At 39.0% G+C, this 22197-nt stretch overlaps 1 protein-coding gene across 2 annotated transcripts; it reads right to left on the bottom strand.

Moving 5' to 3' along the window:
* Nucleotides 1–1125: 1125 nt before the first annotated feature.
* On the bottom strand, nt 1126–20733 carry LOC118796681 (cyclin-dependent kinase-like 1). 2 transcript variants are annotated; one of them, XM_036555701.1, is made up of 10 exons: nt 20341–20733; nt 17744–17942; nt 14649–14770; nt 12717–12789; nt 7933–8023; nt 5805–6005; nt 4029–4111; nt 3851–3907; nt 1997–2149; nt 1126–1302 (listed from the first exon to the last, which is right to left on the bottom strand). In XM_036555701.1, the coding sequence occupies exons 2-10, from the start codon at nt 17909–17911 to the stop codon at nt 1201–1203; spliced, it is 1050 nt and encodes a 349-aa protein (XP_036411594.1). In that variant the 5' UTR covers nt 17912–17942; nt 20341–20733; the 3' UTR covers nt 1126–1200. The 2 variants fall into 2 exon arrangements, with proteins under 2 accessions (XP_036411594.1, XP_036411596.1); XM_036555703.1 differs by having other exon boundaries at nt 14649–14767.
* Nucleotides 20734–22197: the final 1464 nt, after the last annotated feature.

The raw sequence follows: 22197 nt of genomic DNA, 5'->3' as shown, positions 1-22197 counted from the left end.
TTTTCATGTGAGAGTTTTTTATTTGGGGGGAGATGCCCTGAATGAGAAAGATGAAAAAAATGTTACTTACAGTAATTTCTGTGTTAGGATTTAGAGGAGAGACTACTTACAATCCTAGATGTCATTTAATAATAATAAAAATAATAATAATAATAGTAGTAGAAAAGAACCATCATGAGAAATCTAGTGATCCAATCAGGATTGTTCTCTCTGTGGTATCTATGTAGACACAGCCAAGCGAGCTTTCCCATTGGTTAGGGCTTCAGGAGCTAGACTGAAGGCCTTGCATGTTAGATTAACTACTAATGTAATTAGGGAGTGACAGAAAAAACAACCAGTCACACTTTTTTACGTTTACAATGGGTGGAACCAATTTAGTGGTACCTTCAAGAAATTCTAGATATGTCACTGACTGTGAATATGAGTCATAGCCTAACCAGGTTTCAATTCAGTTGTTAGAAATGGAAAACATCCTAGCATCCATGTGGGTTACCATCGTAACCCATAGCAACACTTTAGAAACCACTTTGGATACCCTAGCAACCACCACAAATAGCATACCAACTGGTTTGCAACACCCTAACAACCACCAGAAATATCAGAGCAACTGGTTAGCAACACCCTAGCCACCACCTGGGATAACATAGCAACCACCTATTAACACCTAAGCAGCCACCTGGGATTTGCTTAAGCTGCACGATCACTCCACATTTTCTTCATGAAAGGCCTTTTCTAGTTATTATTATTATTATTATTATTATTATTTGCTAGCAATTCAAGCATTAGAAATGAAGGAATATGACCTGTATATTTCTGCAACAAAAACAAATGACCACCTGATATATTTGGCACAACAGATGAAAAGACTGGGACTCAGAAGTTAATAACAAATCAAGTAAAGCTAACGTGGCTCTCACTGTACACGAGCTTCGGCTGATGAAGACGTGTATTAAGAATTTTAGCAATTTTGAAATGAAAGTGGAAAAAATCTCCATGTAGCTCCTTTAAAACGTACATATGCTGCACCACCACTTCAAACACACGAGTGCCACGGCTCACGATGATGTATCTACAGTATGTATGTAAATTCTACAGATCTCTCTCTCGCACATACAGACACACATACGGCTATATATGAAAAAGTTAACTGTTCATGTCTCCAGAGGTCTGTTTGCTCCTTGTCCAGAACACGCTCCTCTCTCAGATGTTGGGCAGATGGTGGTCATATTTGGGCTTGTGTTTGTTCTTCTGCTCAGGTGCTGGGGAGATGTTGCTGCTGGGGAGCTGAGGTAAATACTGCATCTGTGAAAACAACATGCATGCTGCTCTCACACTGATCTACACAGCACACACCTCTATCCAACACTGCAGAGAAGGTGTAAAAACCAGGCCCATAATCAGCCAAAGGGATTTTCTATTGTTACGATGGCAGGCTTGTTACAACAGTAGAACCCTTTTGGTGCTTAATAGAACCCTTTCCAAAAACATTTTATATATACTCTTAAATAAGCAGGTTCTTCAAGGGTTCTTTAGTAAAGAAAATGGTTCTATATAGAACCATGAACACTCAAAGCACCCTCTGCAGGATTAAAGGGTCCTTTGCATTGTTTCTTAGGTTCTTTAGATTGATGGAAAACATGTATGAATGTGCTGTAGAGGGTTCTATATAGAACCTTTTTTGAAAAGGGTTCAGTATATCACCCAAAGAAGCCTTAATTATGTTCATGGTTTAAAATACAATGGTTTTCTTTACTATAGAACCGTTGATGAACCATCATTTTTAAGTATGTAAGATGTAAGTAATGTATTCTTGAATATTCTTCAGAATAGTGTTAGGAATGAACATGTAAAATTAGTGATAGTTTTTAATATTAATAAAATAAACTGAGTTATATTGGTAAACGATGCTCTTGTCTGATCATATGGTTTTATGATGCAGATGATGAAGGTCTCAGAAGAAAAGCTGTTCTGAGCTCTGTAAAAGAGCAAATCTTACCCCAGGCATTCTGCGTCTGGTTCCTTTCTCATGGCGTCTCCCGGGCCGATCCACGTCTCTGCCCCACCCGGCTCCGCCCTCTTCCTGAAAGTACGGCAGCTCTAATAACTCCTCACACGACAGCCTTCCAGCAGGGTCCATCACCAGACACGACTACACACACAAACGATACGGGAGTGCATTAGTGCACATGGCATGGGTGACGTGCACATCTGTGAAGGCACCATTAATACTGAACGATATATACATGTTTTGGCAACATATGCTGCCATCCAGATGACGTCTTTTTCAGGGAAGGCCTTGATTATTTCAGCAAGACAATGCCAAACAACATTCTGCATGTAATACAGCAGCATTGCTCTGTATTAAAAGAGTCCACGTGCTAAACTGGCCTGCCTGCAGTCCAGACCTGTCACCACTGAGAACATTTAGTGCATTATTAAATGAAGTGGTAAACATACCCCATTACATTTTGCACAGCATCCCAACTTTTTTGGAAATGGGGTTGTACTATTCTGAGTAGACTAAATGGCATTTCTCAATGCTGTTGTCACATTTAAAGAACATGAGCATGACTAATAGGGAAAATGAGCATTCCAGCTAATTTTTATAGTATCGTACAAGTTAATGAATGAACATCTGGTTAACCATGAAGAAGAAAAACAACAGACTTCGGCCAAAATTAGTATTAGACTGTAGGCTTCCTTTTAGGATGACAGCACTGAAAACATCTATTATAAACATCTTTTATTATAAATAGCCAAGGGAAACTAGTCAGTTTGTGACTGATTAGTAACCGGTTGCCCCTTCAGATGAGTTAATAAGCTAATGCTAACCAGTACCGCACTGACTGCCGATAAGGACGCATCTTCTTCTACATGAGGTCTTTCCTCCTCAACGGACAGTTTGCCAGCATGTTCCTTGTCAAAAAAATATATTTTCACTGTTTTAGACCTGGCTAACATCAGCTAGAGTAGTTAGCCTGGTTAGCGAATAAGCCGCACCAGAGCAGTCATCAGCATTGCGCTCACACTCAGGCACTCGGGTTTCGTGGTAGCAAACCAATCTACTCATGAAAAAGAATGTTTTACAGTCTTGTTAAAACATAAAATCATCATTTCCCTGAATTGTTAGCCTGTATATTTTCTCCATCGTCCCACAATTAAACAAAACCAAGTTTTTCTCCTTCTGAGTTAAGTTCTCAATCAGTTCACACATTTTTTGCTACTCCACATTAAAACTGAATGGGTGTGTGGCGTGCGCCTGTCCCCCGGGCCCCGACGGCAGCCATGAGAGACTGCAGGAAGGTGGGGCCAGAACACCGAGTGGTGATGAAGCCAAGTGAGAACAGCGGGAAGAGGAACACAGCAAGTGGGGGGGTGGTGCACGAGTCCCGAGCTTAATGAGAGCCAGCTGATGCATGAGCGCCCGAGCTGAGAGGGAAAGAGAGCTCATTGCTCCGCCTCCTCGTTGCCGACCCCGCTCCGCAGCTCATCCACCCAGGTTAAACATGAGGCAAATTAAAGTGGCCTCGCTGCGGGACCGGAGGCGGCATCCAAACGGCAGGGCTCGGGACTCGTGTGCCATCCCGCCCTCACTTGCTGTGTTCCTCTTCCCACTGGCCGGGCTTTGTCACCGCCTTCCTGCCCTGCAGGCTCTCATGGTCGTCACTGGGGCCCGGGGGACGGGCGCATGCCACAGGGACCAAATTTCTTCTAACAAATTTGTGTGCAGTGGACACACCGTTAAATATAAGGCAGAATTAACCAATTTTCTTTTTGCATGAGTTGCTATACTGTATTGATACTATATAGATCCATCAGTACACAGTCACTACATCAACATGAAGCTTACCTTCATCACACTAATGGCTTGAGGAGATGCACCATGGAACCTCTTCTCCAGTGGTTCCTACAATAAGACATATTTTCAACTCCGTATTATATTATTATAATAACAATTACTATAATAATAATAAAAATAATAAGTATTCTTATTCATATGCATATGTGTATGTGTGTATGCCTGTTACCATGGTGTCTGGTTCAGGGATGCTGACTCCACTGAAGAAGACATTGGAGCGGAAAACCTGCTGGTGACGAGGGATCAGGTCACCTAAAGTCAAGAGGATGAGGACTTTAATAAACACAGCGGGATCAGGTTTAAAACATTAGACTGCTTTATCAGCGCATTTACAGTCCCAGTCTGACAAAATGTGACACACCCATTATTTGCCATTAGCCAGATGTGGTCATCACTCAATAAAGTTCTGAAACTGTTTCTTTTCATTGATTTGACATTTTATGACATTCGGCAGACGCTCTTATCCAGAGTGACTTACAATTTGATCATTTTACACAGGTAGGTGAAGGTAGTGTTAGGAGTCTTGCCCAAGGACTTGTTTTTGTATAGTGTAGAGTACTTGCCCAGGTGGGGAATCCACAGCATTGAGGACAAAGGTGTTATCTACTAAAATATACCAACCATTTTTTCACCTATTTATTTATTCTCGTATTTTGCATGACGTCACACTGTCATTTTGACCAATGCCTTCAATTTGTTGTGCTTGGTGAATGATTCACCTGCAAGACGCGACTGAAGCCGAGAATGACGAGAGATACACAGACCATTAATTTAGTGTTTCAGACTCCAGGCTTGGAGCCGCTGCACTGTATAGTTTACTGTTTCTCTCTGCTGTTCACACCTCGTTCAGCTCAAGAAGGGATTAATTAGCTAATAATATCAGGTATTTTAACCAGGGAAACCACAGAAATGCAGTGCAGGGGTTTCAGGACTGGAGCTGAACTCTGAACTAACTGCACTAGCAAACTTACAGAATCACGTCTGTCGAGACACGACGTAGTTTTCTGAACTATGACATTCAGTCTGATGTTTAACGTTTATTTTTCTCCATTCAAACGTCATTTAAATCTCCAGAAACAGAGAGTAAAGTTATACCGGCTGTCTGCAGCTCCGTTAGGGGGACGACTGTTCATCTCTCGGCTGTTGACATTAGCTTAAGCTATCTAAAGGCTAGCATTGTTCACATCTGTGTTAATTAGCTGATGTCGTTACCCTCCTATGATGACAGAGTTTTTTCTCCTCCTTATGCAACACCATGGGATCCTATACCCACCCTGACGTGAAGAGCCGGTGGGCTTCTGTGCTTTTAAATGCTTTGAGAGACTCCAGAATAGGGAGAGGGGCTGTTGAGATAAATATAAATGTCAAGAAAACACAAATTTGGTAGCTTTCCGTCAGTTTAAGTGGGACCAGGAGTTCAGGGGAAACTGTATAAGGATCTCAGCCTATTTTATCGACTTTGTCGAGGAAACGTTTTTATTTTCCAAAGTGAGGAGAGTAATTTTAGCCGTCTTTCACCTCTAGTTATGTTCAGAGCAGCAAAGCCAGGAAAACGGTCCCAGATATAGCAGCTGCAACAGGGAAATCACATGACTGAAACCCTAGGATAAGTCCACTGATATTGACTGCATGCTTCTGTGGATCAAATTTTTAAAAAGCAATTTATTTTGACATCATTTTCCAACCTCCTTTTAGCCCTTAGAATTAAATAGGCTGTTTTAGTTACTGTGCCTTTAAATCTTATACATCTAAATGAGCTCTGTTCTGATTGGTTACCCTGTACTGTGCCTCGTTAATGAAGCAGTTCAGTTCAGGCTGAAGGGATGGTACCTAATCCCACACAAATATGATAAATAACAAAAATGAGGAATGTGGCTCCTAAAGTATCGCTTGATTGGCTCTGATATCGATTGGAACAGCCTTATCCTCTTCGTTTCGGGCGTACCTAGTGTTCGGCGAATGAGGTAGAGCTGATCCACGTCGGACCTCCCAGGCCAGAGAGGGTTTCCATGCAGGAGCTCAGCGAACACGCAGCCCAGGGCCCACACATCCACTGGGGGGCCGTACTGCGTGTCCCCCACCAGCAGCTCCGGGGCACGGTACCACCGTGTGGCCACGTAGTCTGTGTAGTCATCACCTGGACCAGCTGTCACGCGCACATGCACACAGACACATCATAAGGGGAGGATTACACGGCACGTCGACTGACGGACTACATGTTAGCCTATGGTAACAATACACTGAAACATAAGAAGGAGGAAGGTAAGCGGAGCTCGGACCACGCTAACTGGCTGACCGGGTTTGGGAGGCCCTGGACTTCACACAAGGCTGAAAGTGAGCAGCTAAAGAAAGAGAGGTGACATAGGCGGCCAGTATGAATAAGTCATTAGCAAGCCAAGGATGCTAAATGCACATAAACGTGCTGCGGGGAGAGAGGAGGAAAAACAGGCGTCCCAGTTCGGGCATTGTGTGTGTGTGTGTGTAATTTTAATTTCAAAATATCAGCTGTCCTTTACATTGTGTGACTATTTATTTTTTTGTAGGGCAGCAGCATCTTTAACCAAACCTCCAATTTAGTGTTTGAAATGTAAACAAAGTCATTCAGTGTGGTTTGGTGTGAAATGCTCTGTTCTAGAGAAACTTCAGAACTGTTCACAGTGGTGGTGATAGGAACCAGACGTCCACCTCTAAAAGCTTCCACACAGAAAGTTACTACATGAATTGGTTATGAATTCACTGCCTGATGCTTGAGACATTGTTTTATGATAGTTTTGAGAAGATTTTGGCATAAATCCTTTCATGGTGGAGGGATACATGCAGAGTGTTACGAGGCAAAATAGTCCCCAAAGAAAACTTGTTATTTCGGATTTTCCACTATTTTCCCATCATCAACATTCCATATAAACTCAGAAGACTCATGTAGGTTCACTGGTGGTTCCAGATAGTAAATAAAATGGCTATATTTGTGTTGTAGTCATGGCAACCCCTGGTTCCTATCACCACCACTGTAAAGAAAGTCTCTGCAATCAACAATTTCACACTAAACCACTCTGAATGACTTACATGTTTACAGCTTAGCCACTGAATTATGCAATTGAAAAATAAGCGGAAATGCCCTTTAAGCAATAACAAAAAACTAGAGCAAAAATATATGTAACAATACAATTCACTACTGTGCAAAATACACAATCAAAAATTAATAGCTAATATCAATTGCAAACATTTTATGTGCACTTTAAGGCTGATAGAAAAACAGTCAGCGTTCCCTAAGCAGATTTTTTTAAACAGACCAACAGAAATTGATAAATACATATTTTTCTTTTCTAGGCCTGTAACAAATGGTGATGCAGGTTTGTTGTAACAGTAGCTATCAGTGCTTAACACATTAAATGCTCAACTCTTGCGCTGCACATGTAATGTAATGTTTTCATTGAGGTCACAGTTTCTCTGTTCTAGAGAAACTTACAGAGTCAGAATTGTTCACAGTGGTGGTGATCGGAACCAGACGTTCACCTCTAAAAGCTTCCACACAGAAAGTTATTGCATGAAATGGTTATGAATATGCTGGCTGATGTATGAGACATTGTTCTACGATAGTTTTAAGAAGATTTTGGCCTAAAACATATTTTTCAAATCATTTATGGTGGAGGGATACATACAGGGCGTTATGAGGCAAAATAGTCCCCAAAGAAAACATATTTTTTCAGATTTTCCAGTATCACAAAAAATGTGATAATCATGCAGTCTTAGTCAGCTATAACATTACATGCTTAGTAACCATTATAACAATTAGAAATTCTTGCCTGCATATAATAAATAGCCTAATGCAGATAATATCACATAGAAATACATCTGGACAGACAGAAGCCTCTGATGGCTCCGCCCCTTCCACTATGTATAGCAGCCTGTTTTCCAGACTTCATGTTTCTGCAGTTTAGTATATCATTCATGTATTAACAGAACACCACATCCACTGTGAACTCACTGCTGCACTAAAGGAGTCTAGTACACTAGGAGTCTAGTACACTGCAGTACTGGATCTGTGACACAGAGAAGGACAGATGGGGACCTACTGAGGATGCGTGCAAAGCCAAAGTCACACAGCTTAATGACGCCCGTCTTGGTCAGGAGGATGTTTTCTGGCTTCACGTCCCGATGGATACACTGCTGGGCACATTCAGGGACACAATTAGTTAGAATTCGCTTGCTTATGTCTTTCATGCAGTAACACTGGGCCTCCGACTCACTGAGGTAGAGCTGGGTAATATGACAACAGTCATCGTTATTGTGATAAATTACATCACAATATGTCACAATATGTTTATCTGGGAATATTGTGAATGATGTCTCATCACTTTCCAACTGCATTATGATCAAAAAAAGCCTGATTAGTCCTGTTAAATTGGATTTAGTGCAGCACAATGTGTGAAATTGGATTCATAGTTTTTGATCGTATTTTTAAAATGTGTCACTACTTTGTCTGTTCTAACGTATCTGATGACATAAAAAATGAAAAAGTACTCAAGTATTGTGATATCACATTTTGCCACATCGTCCACATCTACACTGACATCTCCATTCTGTGCGTGACTGTTTGACACTCACAAGTAGGCAAGCAGCGGATATATGCCCTAGGCTAGCCTCAGTGAGCTAACTAACTGGCTAAGCAAAGCTCATAGCACAAAAAGTTTTTTTGAGAGGTTTGAGCACAACATACAGAAACTGTGAATAGTTTCTCTTCCTTGAGGTTCAGGTTTAGAATGAACGCCGTACTTCACTGCTCTTCTTTTGTGTTTCTGCTAGCTGTGTTAGCAACAAAGCTTGGTAAGTAGTAATCTAGCAGAAAGTTGATCAGGTGTTTTCTACCTGAAGTTAAACCCCTTAAAATCCCCTTTTACTTACTGAGGCTTATTATTCAGTAACTACAGGCATTTCAAGGCTTATTATTCAGTAACTACAGGCACCTCAATGTTTATTATTCAGTAACTACAGGCACTTTAAGGCTTATTATTCAGTAACTACAGGCACTTCAATGCTTATTATTCAGTAACTACAGGCACCTCAATGTTTATTATTCAGTAACTACAGGCATTTTCAAGGCTTATTATTCAGTAACTACAGGCACTTCAATGCTTATTATTCAGTAACTACAGGCACTTCAATGCTTATTATTCAGTAACTACAGGCACTTCAATGCTTATTATTCAGTAACTACAGGCACTTCAATGGCCCGCCCATTTAACTGGTTAATCATCGCAAATAGAAAGTGATATTTTTGAAATATTAAGTATTTTATTGCACTCTTTGCTAGAAAACTAGCATAAACCAGCATTGCTGACCACAAGCAAAACCAGCATATCGTCGCTGTTGGAACAAAACCTTGTAGCTCCAAAATGCTAACTTTACAGAAGAGGGAAAAAACGTCTTAAATTGTAATACAAGTCTATGTAACCAATTTTCAGATTGTTCAAATATGTTTAAAAGTCTGTATGAAAAGGCTATATCAGTAAAATCATTAATAATGTCATGTAACCGGGCTCCTCTGTTGTGTTGCTTACTGTGTTTCATGTGTAAATCGTTTGTATGTGTAGTCGTTTTCGCACAACAGCGACAATATGTTGTGTTTTGAATGCTGGCATGTTAAACCAGGATAGAGCAGCATTAAACAGTTTAGTGCTGTTTTTTCCAGCAGGGTCAGTGTTAGCAGGAATCTACTATGCACTATACATATAATAGGAAACCTAAATCACCTCATCAGAAAATACCGTTGAAATGTGTAGGTAAGATATTTTCACAGCCTAAATCACTTTATCATAAAATGTTACCTGCTTTAAAAGAATAATTAAGATATTTTTATTGCCTTAATCACCCTGTCAGGGGGTAAGTAGTAAAATTAAACTGAGACTGTACTAAAGTACTATTAAACACACAACAAAACATTTGAAACACTAAGGCCCAATCCCATTTAACCCCTCGTCCCTACCACTGAGCCCTTAGCCCTCTGTTTTGCGCGTTCACGTCTAGGGGTAGGGTGTCCTGATTCTTGTTGAGATAGAGGGGGATGAAGTGTTGGGGCTACATGGCCCAAATGGAGGTTTTTCAGAGACTCCAAACAGAGTGTTATGAGGAAAAAAGAAAAACTGACAAGAGGGCTGAACAAGAGACCAAAGAAACATACAAATGTGAGAATTTTCTCAGTTAAAAATTACAATAACCATTATATTGTCTTAGTTTAATGTTGTGTCAGTATATTATGTTCGTTTTCTTCACAACAAGCTTAAAAATTGCTAATAGCATGCTGATGTCTCGGTAGCTACCTAGCTAATTCTCCCGTTCCACCTTAAATAGTCCAGCAGTTCTGACACCTGAAGCGCCAGAATATAACTGCTGCTCCATTTAAGGTGGAATGGGAAAATTCTAACAAGAAGCTGGTGAATATCTGACTTCAGCTTCGTATCACTGAAGAATTAGGGGTGGGCGATAATAAATAACTGTCCCCCTATGAAGGCATAAGATGCCAAAATATAACTCAAGCCCAGCAGTGAGGAGCTGAACTTTACCCTCCTCTGCTGTCACTGCAGACTGGCAGGGTCGCCTACAGAGCAGCGCTAGTAGCTGTTAATGAAGTAATGCTCTTTTTATTTGAGGGTCCCATTTCATAGGGCAAGTTTTCAACCACTACCCCTTGTAACTAAATAAATGCACTAATATACTAATGTGATTAACAAGGGGTTTGGGTGACACTCAAAAACAAGGGGTAGTGGTAAAAAGAAGAAATGGGATTGGGCCTAAGTTTCTATGCTGTTGTAATGGTTTGCGGCATTGGTGTGACCGCTCAATGGGACAAACTGTTAGAACACCAGCTTATAAAGAGCTTCATTATTGCAATGTGTTCTGGACACGTTCTACTCCTGAAGTCTGCGTTTATATTGACTCAGTCCCTTGTCTCCTCCAAAGGGGTCATCTTACAAACTTCACTTGAACTAATACAGTAAAGAAACAGTGCTAAGGTGGTATTAGAGATTACCCCAAGGGGAAATGATGAGGCCAAGTATACGAAAACATATTAAAACAGTGCTGAAATGGATGCCAGATGTTTCTGTAGACTTCTAAAGCTGCCATACCGTGGTCACCTTTAGTTACATCACTGATGAAGACGTGCAGCAGCTGCTATGCATGTCTAAGTCAAGACACTGTTTCCACCAAGTTCTATACACTGAAAATAAATGCGCTAATATACTAATGTGATTAAATATCTAACCATTTTTACTTGTCATTTAATGATCATCTAATGAAATTGTCTGATTCTCTTGGCAGATAATTTTGCCTGCGTTATGTCTTGAAACAAGCAAAATTATTGGCCAAAAGGCCAAAGACAATCTCTGTAGACAAAATTACTTTAAAAAAAGAAAAAAAAATAGAAATGAGTTGCAACATCTTGAATAAACTTACAATATTCTTACACAGTCACAAAATGAGAAACGTTACGTCGACTATATTAACTAGATTTTATGTTCTCATTTGCCAAAATATAATTTATTCTTCCCCGCATTTGCATAACAATCTTCCCATTATGCTCAGAGACGTTCACAATCATTGACTGGACTAAATCACTTTTGGTATGAAAGGACAAACTGTGTTTGCATTGATTTAAATAAGACATAGCAGATGTTAGCACTTACAAATTACACTTGACAAGAGAAAGTCCACACGCGCCGGCCAGCTGTGATCAGATTTCACTTTTTCCCCTCATTATTCAAACGAGTAGTCTTCTAGCGCGAGCCAAGGACATATCAGCATGAACAGGTCACTGAGAGGTGACCATTTTTGGACTGAGCACTAAGGATGTTACTGACAGGTGTAATGTAATATGAGTCGGTTCTCCTCCTTTACACCAACTGTATCTCAGATACTGATCAGCTGAGATATGTTTGCTGTCTTTTGCTTAGTGTTGCACAGCATGAAGCTAGAATGCTAATGTAGCTAACTAGTAATTGAAGCTTATGGCCAACAAGGTAGCATCCAGTTAGTGCACTGGCCTCAAAGTGTGTGATATTGTCCAGTAATCTCTAATAGACTTGATTATGTGGTTTCTGACACTGTATGACTCACTGTTATCTATAAACATGGACTAAAGTACCAGAATATAGCTAAAAACTGTAGTGACCATTTGTGTCCATACTTTAGTCCATGTTTACAGATGACAGTTTGTCATACAGTGTAATCAAGTTTTGAGGTGAATGTGTGCTGATTCAGACGTGCAGTTAGCACCATGCTGCATGCATTGTGGTGGCTATTAGCTTAGATTTCTTGTTAGCTACATTAGCCTTGTAGTGCCATCTCCCCCTATCCTTATGTCAGGGGGTCAGCCAGCCAAGACATGCTTGGTATACAAGCATATTCCTTCAGAACCCGGAACGCCATCCAGCTTATCATCTATATCATCTATAACGGCGGAACAGCTCCCTACAACTGTGTTTACAATAATCCTTCCCTGTTATTGCGTGTTAGTGGGTTTGGATCGGGTTCATGTCTCAAATTTAGCAGTACCAGTTAAGCTACAGGTCAGGTTTGAGCTTCAATTTCAAGCCCCTGTAGACCTCCATTCCAGTAATACACATAATAAAGAACAATGCGTTACTGTAGCTTCACTTTTCAGGCCTGAACTGTAAAAGCATCGTGAGAAGTTCCTATACACTAACGCTTATGTAAGCACTGAGGTCCTCACACGTCAAGATGTGGTGGCTGAGTTTTCTTTGTCTTTAAGAAGAGAAACTGTAGCTGAATTACAAAGTGCTCAGTGTTTGTTAAGCCAAAGGAGTTTAAGGCCCTGCGAATTCAAGTGATTGAAACTGACGTTGTTTTTGTGGCAGAAGTTGACGGCTTGAAGAGTTTGCCAGATGATACTCTTCAGCTGAGCCTCAGGAACCCTGCAGAACACAGGAAACAAAAGGAGAAGGGCTGTTGTCAAGACATAAGAACGCTGGAGGACCAACAGAAAGCTATACGTCTTCGGTTCTATCCCCCTTCTTTTTTGAAAAGACGGCGATAGAAAAAAGCATCGCCGCAGCAACGCAGCGCCTGTCTCCCGTAGCAACAGGCGCCTTTGTTTTCAGGGACGGCTAAGGTTACTGCGAAAAAGCCTTTGGCCTTCAGATGGAGATAGTTAGGCAGCCACTGGCTTTTGTGGGGTTACAAATGAACTGAGATCTGGAATCAGCTTGACCTTTAGCCACACAAGCGGTGGACACTAACACATGTGGACTTAAAGGGCCCATATCCTATGTTATAGTGTCTTTTAACTCTTCTGTCGAATTTAAATTGTAATGTTTGTGTGCTTTTATTCTCATGGTTCATTTTTACAGGGCCATTTTCCAACCTCTCTTTACGCCTTCCTATTAAACAGGCTACTTTGGTTACTGTACCTTTAAGACTGATATATGTAAATAAGCTCTGTTCTGATTGGTTGGGTCCCATTCAACAAAGTCCAGACTGTAACACTCCTTATAATTCCAGTCTGAGTGGGCGGGGCTAAACTGCTGTAGGCTGAATGGGTGGATATGTAAATGTGTTGGTTTTCGTGACATCACACAAACAGTGAGTCAGGCTGTTTTTGCAGCGTAAGTTTCCGCTGTATGGACCGTATGTACCGAGGAGTGAACAGTACATTTTGAAACTTTAACACTGTTTACATACGACATTAAACTCTTTTGTTTTATAATAGTGATGAAAATTCAGTTTTCCATGATACGGACCCTTTAAGTGACTTCTAAGTATCCCATTTGAAACCATAATACTTTTGGTACACCCACCAAGTCACATAGCAACAATAAAGCTCACTGTTTAGTACACGTCTTGTAGAATAGCTTCATCTAACAAGCCGTTCTTAGGCTCAGGAACAAACCTGTGATTGTTAGAATAACAGTAATTCAAATTAAATAAGGACGTCCTATAAAATCTTTTGCTCCTAATCCTGTTCCTAGTCAATTGAAGGGGAATTCCACCATTTTTGAAAAAATTCTTTCTACATAATTATACGGTTGAGATGGTGTTTCAGTTCAAAAAAGTTAAAGTTTGAGTCTGCTGAACATTAAGTAGTAACTCAACTGAACTTAAAGGGGAATTCTACCGAACGTCAAATAGCAAATCAACATAACTTAAAGAGGAATTCAACCAGTTTCAACATCAAATATAATGTCAAACAGAACTTAAACAGGAATTAGTTTTTATAATTTTCTCCATAATTATATAGTTGAGATGATGTGTGAGTTAAAATAGTCAGTTAAAAGTTTGAGTCTACTGAATATCAAATAGTAAGTTAGTTTTACTAATATTATAGTAACTTAAATTTTAAACTGTTTTAATTCACAAAAAGTTAGTCACTGGGTTCCCTTAAAATATTCAGTTTACTGATCTTCCTAAAAGGCCAATTCCACTGATTTTTCAGAACATCTGCATAATTAAACAATTAAGATGTAAACAGAGTCATTCAGAGTGGTTCGGTGTGAAATGCTCAGTTCTAGAGTCAGAATTGTTCACAGTGGTGGTGAGAGGAACCCAGATGTCCACCTCTAAAAGCTTCCTCACAGAAAGTTATTACATGAAATGGCTACGAATACGCTGCCTGATGTTTTATGGTAAGACTTTGATAAGGTTTTTATATAAACAAACACCCTCTGGTTACCTTCATGAAATATATCTATGATGTTCAAAATATAGAACTCAAAGGAAACATCTAAACAACTGTGAATATTTCAAATAAGCAACAATGTAACAACAAGAGACTGACCCTCTGGGGTGCTTGTCCAGTTCATTTAGGACGGTTTGTTCGCAGAACTCGAAGACCAGGTGCAGTCTTCTCTTCCTCCTGAAGACCTCCAGAAGGTTCACCAGGTTTACGTGCTTCAACTGCTGCAGGGGGAACCAGAGGGAGAGGAAATTAGGAGTTCAGAAAGTAGTAAAATAGTGAACAGAGTAAGAGAGCTGTGGGGGGGGGTTGTAAATGAGAGAGAGAACTCTGGTAGCACTTTATTTTAAGATCTGCTTCTTTAAAACTAATTGACTATTTATATGCAGTAAATAATGTCCTCGAAAATATACACATATCATTTGCAAACAAGCTGAAATGTATTTATATGACGTGTTAATAAGGTTTTATCTGGATTAGTTCTTAACAGCTTCTTGACTATTGAGCTAAATATTAATTAATTGTATTCTTTCAGTTGCAAACATACTTTGTGACCTATTAATCAAGCAATATGAGCAGGTAATACTTATCTGAATTTGCAACGAGCAAACTAGAAGTAGTAAATGTGAGTAATTGGTCACATTTCATAATTTGTGGATGCTTGAACACTAATTTTACAGTAGCTTGTAATACAATAATGATACATGTATATTATTACAGGGTTTCATTGAATTCTGCTATAAAGCCTGGGAGCTAAAGTCCATCATTAACAGTTAAGAACTTAGAAATATTAATTTTAATCATCCACTAGGGCTTATTAAGAATAAATAAGCTACAAAGCTGATGAACACTTTCTTCAGGTGGTTTTCACGCCTTAGCTCACTTGATTTGCTTTTATTATTACACTTTCAAACACAGTTGCACACTAATCACTGTAAAATTAGTCGGAATCATTTGTTTATAATTTACCAGACATGCAAACATATTCAATACACATAACATATATAAGTACACTTGCAGCTGAAATATGACCATTTACCAACGTTTACTACAATATTTGGTCTTGATGAATTCAGATAATAATTGCCTGTTCATTTTCATTTATGAAGAATTCACATAAAGACATTTCAAGAGTGTTTGCAATGAAAGATTTCAGTTCTCATGGTCAGTGAGGAGACGAACTGCTGTAGTTATGACCGTGAAATGTTTTCCATTCTTACTTGATACAGGATTTCATCAGTTTGGGGTCTCTAGTCATATTTCTCGTTTCATAAAGTGCCATATGTTTTCAGTGGTGACAGGTCTGGACTGCAGGCAGGTCAGTTCAGCACTCGGACTCTTAATACAGAGCAATGCTGTTGTAATACATGCAGAACGTGGTTTGGCATTGTCTTGCTGAAATAATCAAGGCCTTCCCTGTAAAAGACGTCGTCTGAATCGCAGCATATGTCGCCAAAACATGTATATATCGTTCAGCATTAATGTTGCCTTCACAGATGTGCACATCACCCATGCCAAGTGCACTAATGCCCCCCTATACCATCATGAATACTGGCTTTTGAACTGTGCACTGATAACAAGCTAAGTGGTCTTTAGCCCAAAGGACACAGTGTCCATGATTTCCAAAAAGAATTTTAAAATGTTGATTCGTTGGACCACAGGACACTTTTCCACTTCCCCTCAGTCTATTTTAAATAAGCTTGGGCCCAGAGAAGGTGGCAGCGTTTCTGGATCCTGTATATATGTTTTTTTCTTTGCATAGTAGAGTTTTAACTTGCATTTGTGGATGCAGTGATGGATTGTGCTCACAGACAGTGTTTTTCAGAAGTGTTCCTGAGCACAGGCAGTGATTTCCACTACAGAATCATGTCTGTTTTTAATTCACCTGAGGGCCCAAAGATCACGGCTAGCAAAATACTGGTTTTCAGCCTTGTCCCTTGAATACAGAGATTCCTCCAGATTCTCTGAATCTTTTAATGTTATTCTGTACTGTAGATGATGAAAAGCAAAAGCTCTTTGCTATTTTACATTGAGAAACGTTATTCTTGAATTGTTGCACTATTTGATCATGCAGTCTTTCACAGAGTGGTGAACCCCTCATCTTTACTTCTGAAAGACTCAGCCTCTCTGAGATGCTCTTTTTCTACCCAGTGATGTTACTGACCTGTTGCCAATTAACCTTAAGGTATTTTTTTAGCATTAAACAACTTTACCAGCCTTTTGTTGCCCCGGTCCCAACTTTTTTGGAACATGTTGCTTCCATTAAATTCAAAATGGGCAAATATTTTTAAAAAAACAATAACATTTCTCAGTTTTAGCATTTGGTATGTTGTCTTTGTACTATTTTTCAAATACATATAGGGTTTAAATGATTTGCACATCATTGCATTGTTTTTATTTACATTTTGCACAGCGTCCCAACCTTTTTGGAAATGGGGTTGTACATTTATACCACACTTGTAAGCTTGCATAAACTCGCTAAGCGAAGAGAGATGTATGACCTAGAGGTTGGCGATAAGGCCAAAATGTAATATCACAAAAGTTCACGATATGCGACAATATTTACACTTTCCTAACAACTGATAAGTAACAACAGACAAAGAATTTTACAAATACTGTCAAAAACTATGAATACAATGATTTGTATTTAACATTTAACAGACAGCATAGCATAAATCTGCTTAAATAGAATAGGGGGAAGCATTTTGCAGTCAGAGTTTGCATCCACTTGTAATCTCAGAGGAAAATCTTTATTAAATGATGAAAAATTTCCTGATTAGAGTGGTCTCTTTCAGGTCATGAGGGGCCACTGAATGGGTTGATAAGTATGAGAATGATGTAAATCCTATACTATAGAGTCACCAGATCTCTACCCAGTTTAACATGTATGGGAGATTTTGGACTCACATGTCAGTCAGTGCTCTCCACCACCATCATCAAAACACTAATTGAGAGAGATTCTTTTGGAAGAATGGTCCATTCCTTCTAAAATAGGTGTACAATCTGTGCCGAGGCACATCAAAACTGTTCTAGCGATTCTGTGATCATGGTTTGACCAATCAGTGGTCTGCCATATTTCTAGTCCCGCCCAAATGTTCTGGCGCAGCCTACGTGACTTGCATTGATAACTCCCTCCTAACAGTTTGGTAAGCATTGAGAAGCAGACCTTAAAACAAGGTGTCACCCTCAGTCCTTACCTTCAGCATCCTGATCTCCCTCAGTGCTATCTTCTTGATGACCGGGTCATCTTCAGACTCCACAAACTTCTTGATGGCCACTACCTGGCCTGTGTCTCTGTTGCGGCATTTGAACACCACGCCGTAGGAGCCTTCTCCAATCTTAGCCAGCTTCTCGTACTTCTCCATCGTACAGTCAGAAAGCTTGAATTCATGAAAGCTGAAAAGAAACAACAATAATACTGATGGAAAACGAGGCTCTTTCTACACTCTTCAACTATAACTAATCATCAAAACATGAGACTTTATGTGTGTACATTGAATCAGAAACTCCTCTCTTGTAGCTTCTCCTTGCTGGTGTACAGTTAGAGACCCAAGCTCATCTGTTAAGGCTCAGTTTGTGTTAGTTACTCCAGTCATTCATCGGTGGTCAGTTTCTGATCTATGATGGACATGGTGGTGTGTGTGGGGGGGGGCGGCACATCGGCTGTAGTCTTTAACTGTAAACCTACAAAGTGCACCTACGTGTTTGGTGTTTCTGATAAATTGGCCTGTAAGTGTAGATATGATGACAGATGACAGCAGCAATATATATATATATATATATATATATATATATATATATATATATATATTGCTGTTGTTATCTCCAAAATAGTAACTTTACAGGGGAAGGGAAAAACTCATTCCACTTTTAGTGTAAGTCAATGGAAACAGACTTTTTTCCAAGTAATTTTGGCCCATTTGTTTTGGTCCGACAGCACCAATACATACACATATATATATATATATATATATATATATATATATATATATATATATATATATATATATATATACATATATATATATCATATATATATATATATATATATATATAATTGACAAGTCTTAAAAGGAACTTAAATAAGTAGTTTGTCTTTCATATTAGTTCTAATCTAACTCAAATATGGTATTTACATTACACATTCAAAGGGCAGTTCCACCGATTTTTCAGAATATCTGCATAATTCAGTGTGTGAGATGTAAACAGAGCGATTCAGAGTGGTTTGGTGTGAAATGGTTCAGATTTCTTTACAGTGGTGGTGATAGGAACCAGGGGTCCCCATGACTACAACACAAATATAGACATTTTATTTACTATCCAAAACCACCAGTGAACCTACACAAGTCTTCTGAGTTTATATGGAATGTTGATGATGATAAAATCATACATGCAGGGTGTTCGCATGTATCCCTCCATATTGGACTTGAAAAACAAGGCCAAAATCTTCTAAAAACAACCACAACAAAAAACACTGTGTAAGACGTCAGGCAGTGAATTCATAAACATTTCATTTAATAACTTTCTGTGAGGGAGCTTTTAGAGGTGGACGTCTGGTTCCTATCACCACCACTGTGAACAATTCTGACTCTGTAAGTTTATCTAGAATGGAGCATTTCACACCAAACCACTCTGAACGACTCTGTTCACATCTTAACCATGTAATTATGTAGAAATTTAGATAAATTGGTGGAGCTCCTCTTCAAGGAGTGGAAAGAATTTGATAACCACCTAAATAAGAGTCGATAGTAGCTTTTCATGAAAATAAAAAGAGTTATTTTTGGGTCTCCATCTACTGATGTTTGTGTTAAGCATTTTTGATGATGTTTTACTGAATATGAAAATGAGTTATGATGTACGATTACATATTACATTTGTATCAATATTATGTTTGTTTAAATGTGTTTGTTGTGATCCCAAAACAGACTTACAGCAAACGATAATAAAGTATATTCAATTTAATTATATTCATTCATTATGAGTCATTTCGTCTTGCCATGACATAAACTAGCTGAATATATCATTAGAAAATACTGAGAAAGGCACACTCTTAAAAAGATGGTTCTTTAAGGGTTCTTTATTAAAAGGACTGGCTTAGAGCCATGAGTTCTATACAGAACCGTTTCATATAGAAATAGTTCTATATAAACAGTTCTTTTACATGGTGAAATGGTTCTTCAGATTGATGGAGAAAGTGTTGTATATGGTTCTATATATAGCATTTCTGAAAATGGTTCTATGTAGAACCAAAAAGGGTTCTTATATTATAACAAGCTTGACATTGTAACAATAGTAGAACCCTTCAACGGTTCTTTAGTAAAGGAAAATGGCTCTGCATAGAATGATGAACACTCAATAATGGACTTTAAAAAAGTTCTTTGCATCAGTAAAGGGTTCTTTAGATTGACAGAGAATGTGCTGTAGATGGTTCTACATAATATCCTTTTGAAAATGGTTCTATAAAGCACCAAAAAGAGTTCTGCTATTGTTACGATGTCACGCTTGTAACAACAGAAGAATCCTTTTTGGTTCTGCATAAAAACATTTTCCAAAACGTTCTATATAGAACCACACAACACGTTCTCCATCAGTCTGAAGAACCATTTCACCATGTAAAAGACATTTAAGCATGAAATGGTTACTTATAGAAGTATTCTCTTTACTAAAGAACCTCTGATGAACTTTTTTAGGAGTGCAGAAATCCAAAGTAAGTACATGGAACTACTTACTAACCACCTGTCATCAGAACTAAAGTGCACTTATAGAAGAAAATAGGTTCCTTTTCTGCTTTTACCTGAAAAGGAAATCGTTGAGTTGCAGCTAAAAGTCTTTGAAACGTGTAAAAATCACAGGCCAAACTCTTCTTTATCCATCCTCATCCAATATGCACAATAGAAAACCAGCTTTACTGCCTTCTCTTCACTCTGCTGCCTTTCCCTGGAATCCCATGCCAGGCTTGACCAGCACTGCAGGCTAATTATTCCCCAGAGTTCGCTGATCCACAGCTCCAAAACAGCTCCTCGGTTCCCAAACCTGTTCCTCTGAGCTCTGAACCTGGTCACCACAGGCTGGCATGCTGTCTCAGATCAGCTGGCGAATCATCTGAAGCTCGACTACCTTTCTGTCCTCTGTAAACTGCACGGCTGTCACTGCATGTGAGCTGCTCGGCCTTATCAACACATCACACGGCTCGTTTTGTTGTAGCGATGAACGATTCGTTCATTTGAACCGACTCGTTTCAAATAAATCAATCGAACCGATTCACTGGTTCAACTGAATCGCACTCTTTTGCAGCGAAATTCTAAATGATAAAGTTGAACACTTGCAATAAAAGTTGATCAGTGCTGTTTGCTTCATACGGAGCACCTAAGGTTTTGTAAACTGAGGTCACGATTTACTATTTTTGAAGCCACAAATTCATGTATGGAGGCCACCTGTTATGAGAAACCTAACTTGTGGGCTTAGTATATCAATTTGTAGCCTCCATATAGTAATTCATTGCCTAAATACAGTCATTCGTGACCTCGCTGTAGTAAATTGTGGGGTCAGTATATTAATTTGTGGCCTCGATATAGTAATTTGTGGCCTCAATACAGTAATTTGCGCCTTTTTTGATAAGTAGATCAAAAGCACCTTCTGCTTTTGCATTTGTGACAATTTAATTTAATTAATATTAACTCTCCTTATCGATTGGTGTCCAGCTTCTTTATTGAGTGAAGGCAGCGGAAATCAGACTCACCTGCTGAATCTAATGTCATTTTATGGCGAAAATAAAAAATGAATCATTAGTTCGGAAGTTAGATTCATTTAAACAGACAGTTCGAGTGAATCGGTTCATTGTTGGGATTCTCCAGCCTGAGTCAGCGAGCTGCGTGTCTACCCTAGCAACGCGTCTAGCAACGCACACCGTCAACATCCGGTGCGTTCGACACGGCTAAGATTACTTAGCTAAGGTTAGATTAATGAATTTTTTTGTATCTAAACGTTTGTGTGAAGTAAATATTTTTAAAAATAGGCGGTCAGAGGACGAGAATTACACAAAAAAAGGTTCACAGAACTGGAAGCGAATTTGCTGAAGCACAGCGCACCCCCTACTGGATGTGATAAAAACAGACTGATCACAGCACGTAGAAATCAGTTCAATTCAAAGGGCTTTTTTACAAGATGCCAGAGAATATAACACTATATTCGGGTCATTGACATGACGAGCAATTTTTGTGTCCAAGTCCATTATTTCCCCCAAAAAATAATTCAATAAATACATGACATATATCAAATTATACAACAACATTTTTTTATGTGAAACAATTTTTAATCCATCCAAATAAAATTAATTTTAGTTTCATTTTTCTTCAAAAAGTCTAGCGCTTAAGTAAACTATCAAAAAAGGTCATTTAGTTGTATAAAATTCAAAATAGAATAGTTTGGCATGGTTTTGTGTTTTAAAACTTTACAATAAAAACCATGTTGCAAAATAAGGCAAAATCTTAAAAGTGATCAACTGACTCAAACACTTTTGTCCACAAGTCCTTATTTACTCAAATGTCAGGTAGCACAACGAAAAAGAAAGGACTTTTATTTTGACATGCCTTTACGTGGAGAGGAGAATTACCACTCTGTAATGTCTTCCGGGTTTCTCAAACGCTAGATG

The sequence above is a fragment of the Colossoma macropomum genome, unplaced genomic scaffold, assembly GCF_904425465.1.
Source record: "Colossoma macropomum unplaced genomic scaffold, Colossoma_macropomum, whole genome shotgun sequence".
NCBI classification, from domain to species: Eukaryota; Metazoa; Chordata; class Actinopteri; order Characiformes; family Serrasalmidae; genus Colossoma; species Colossoma macropomum.
This window is presented reverse-complemented; position numbering and strand designations above follow the sequence as displayed.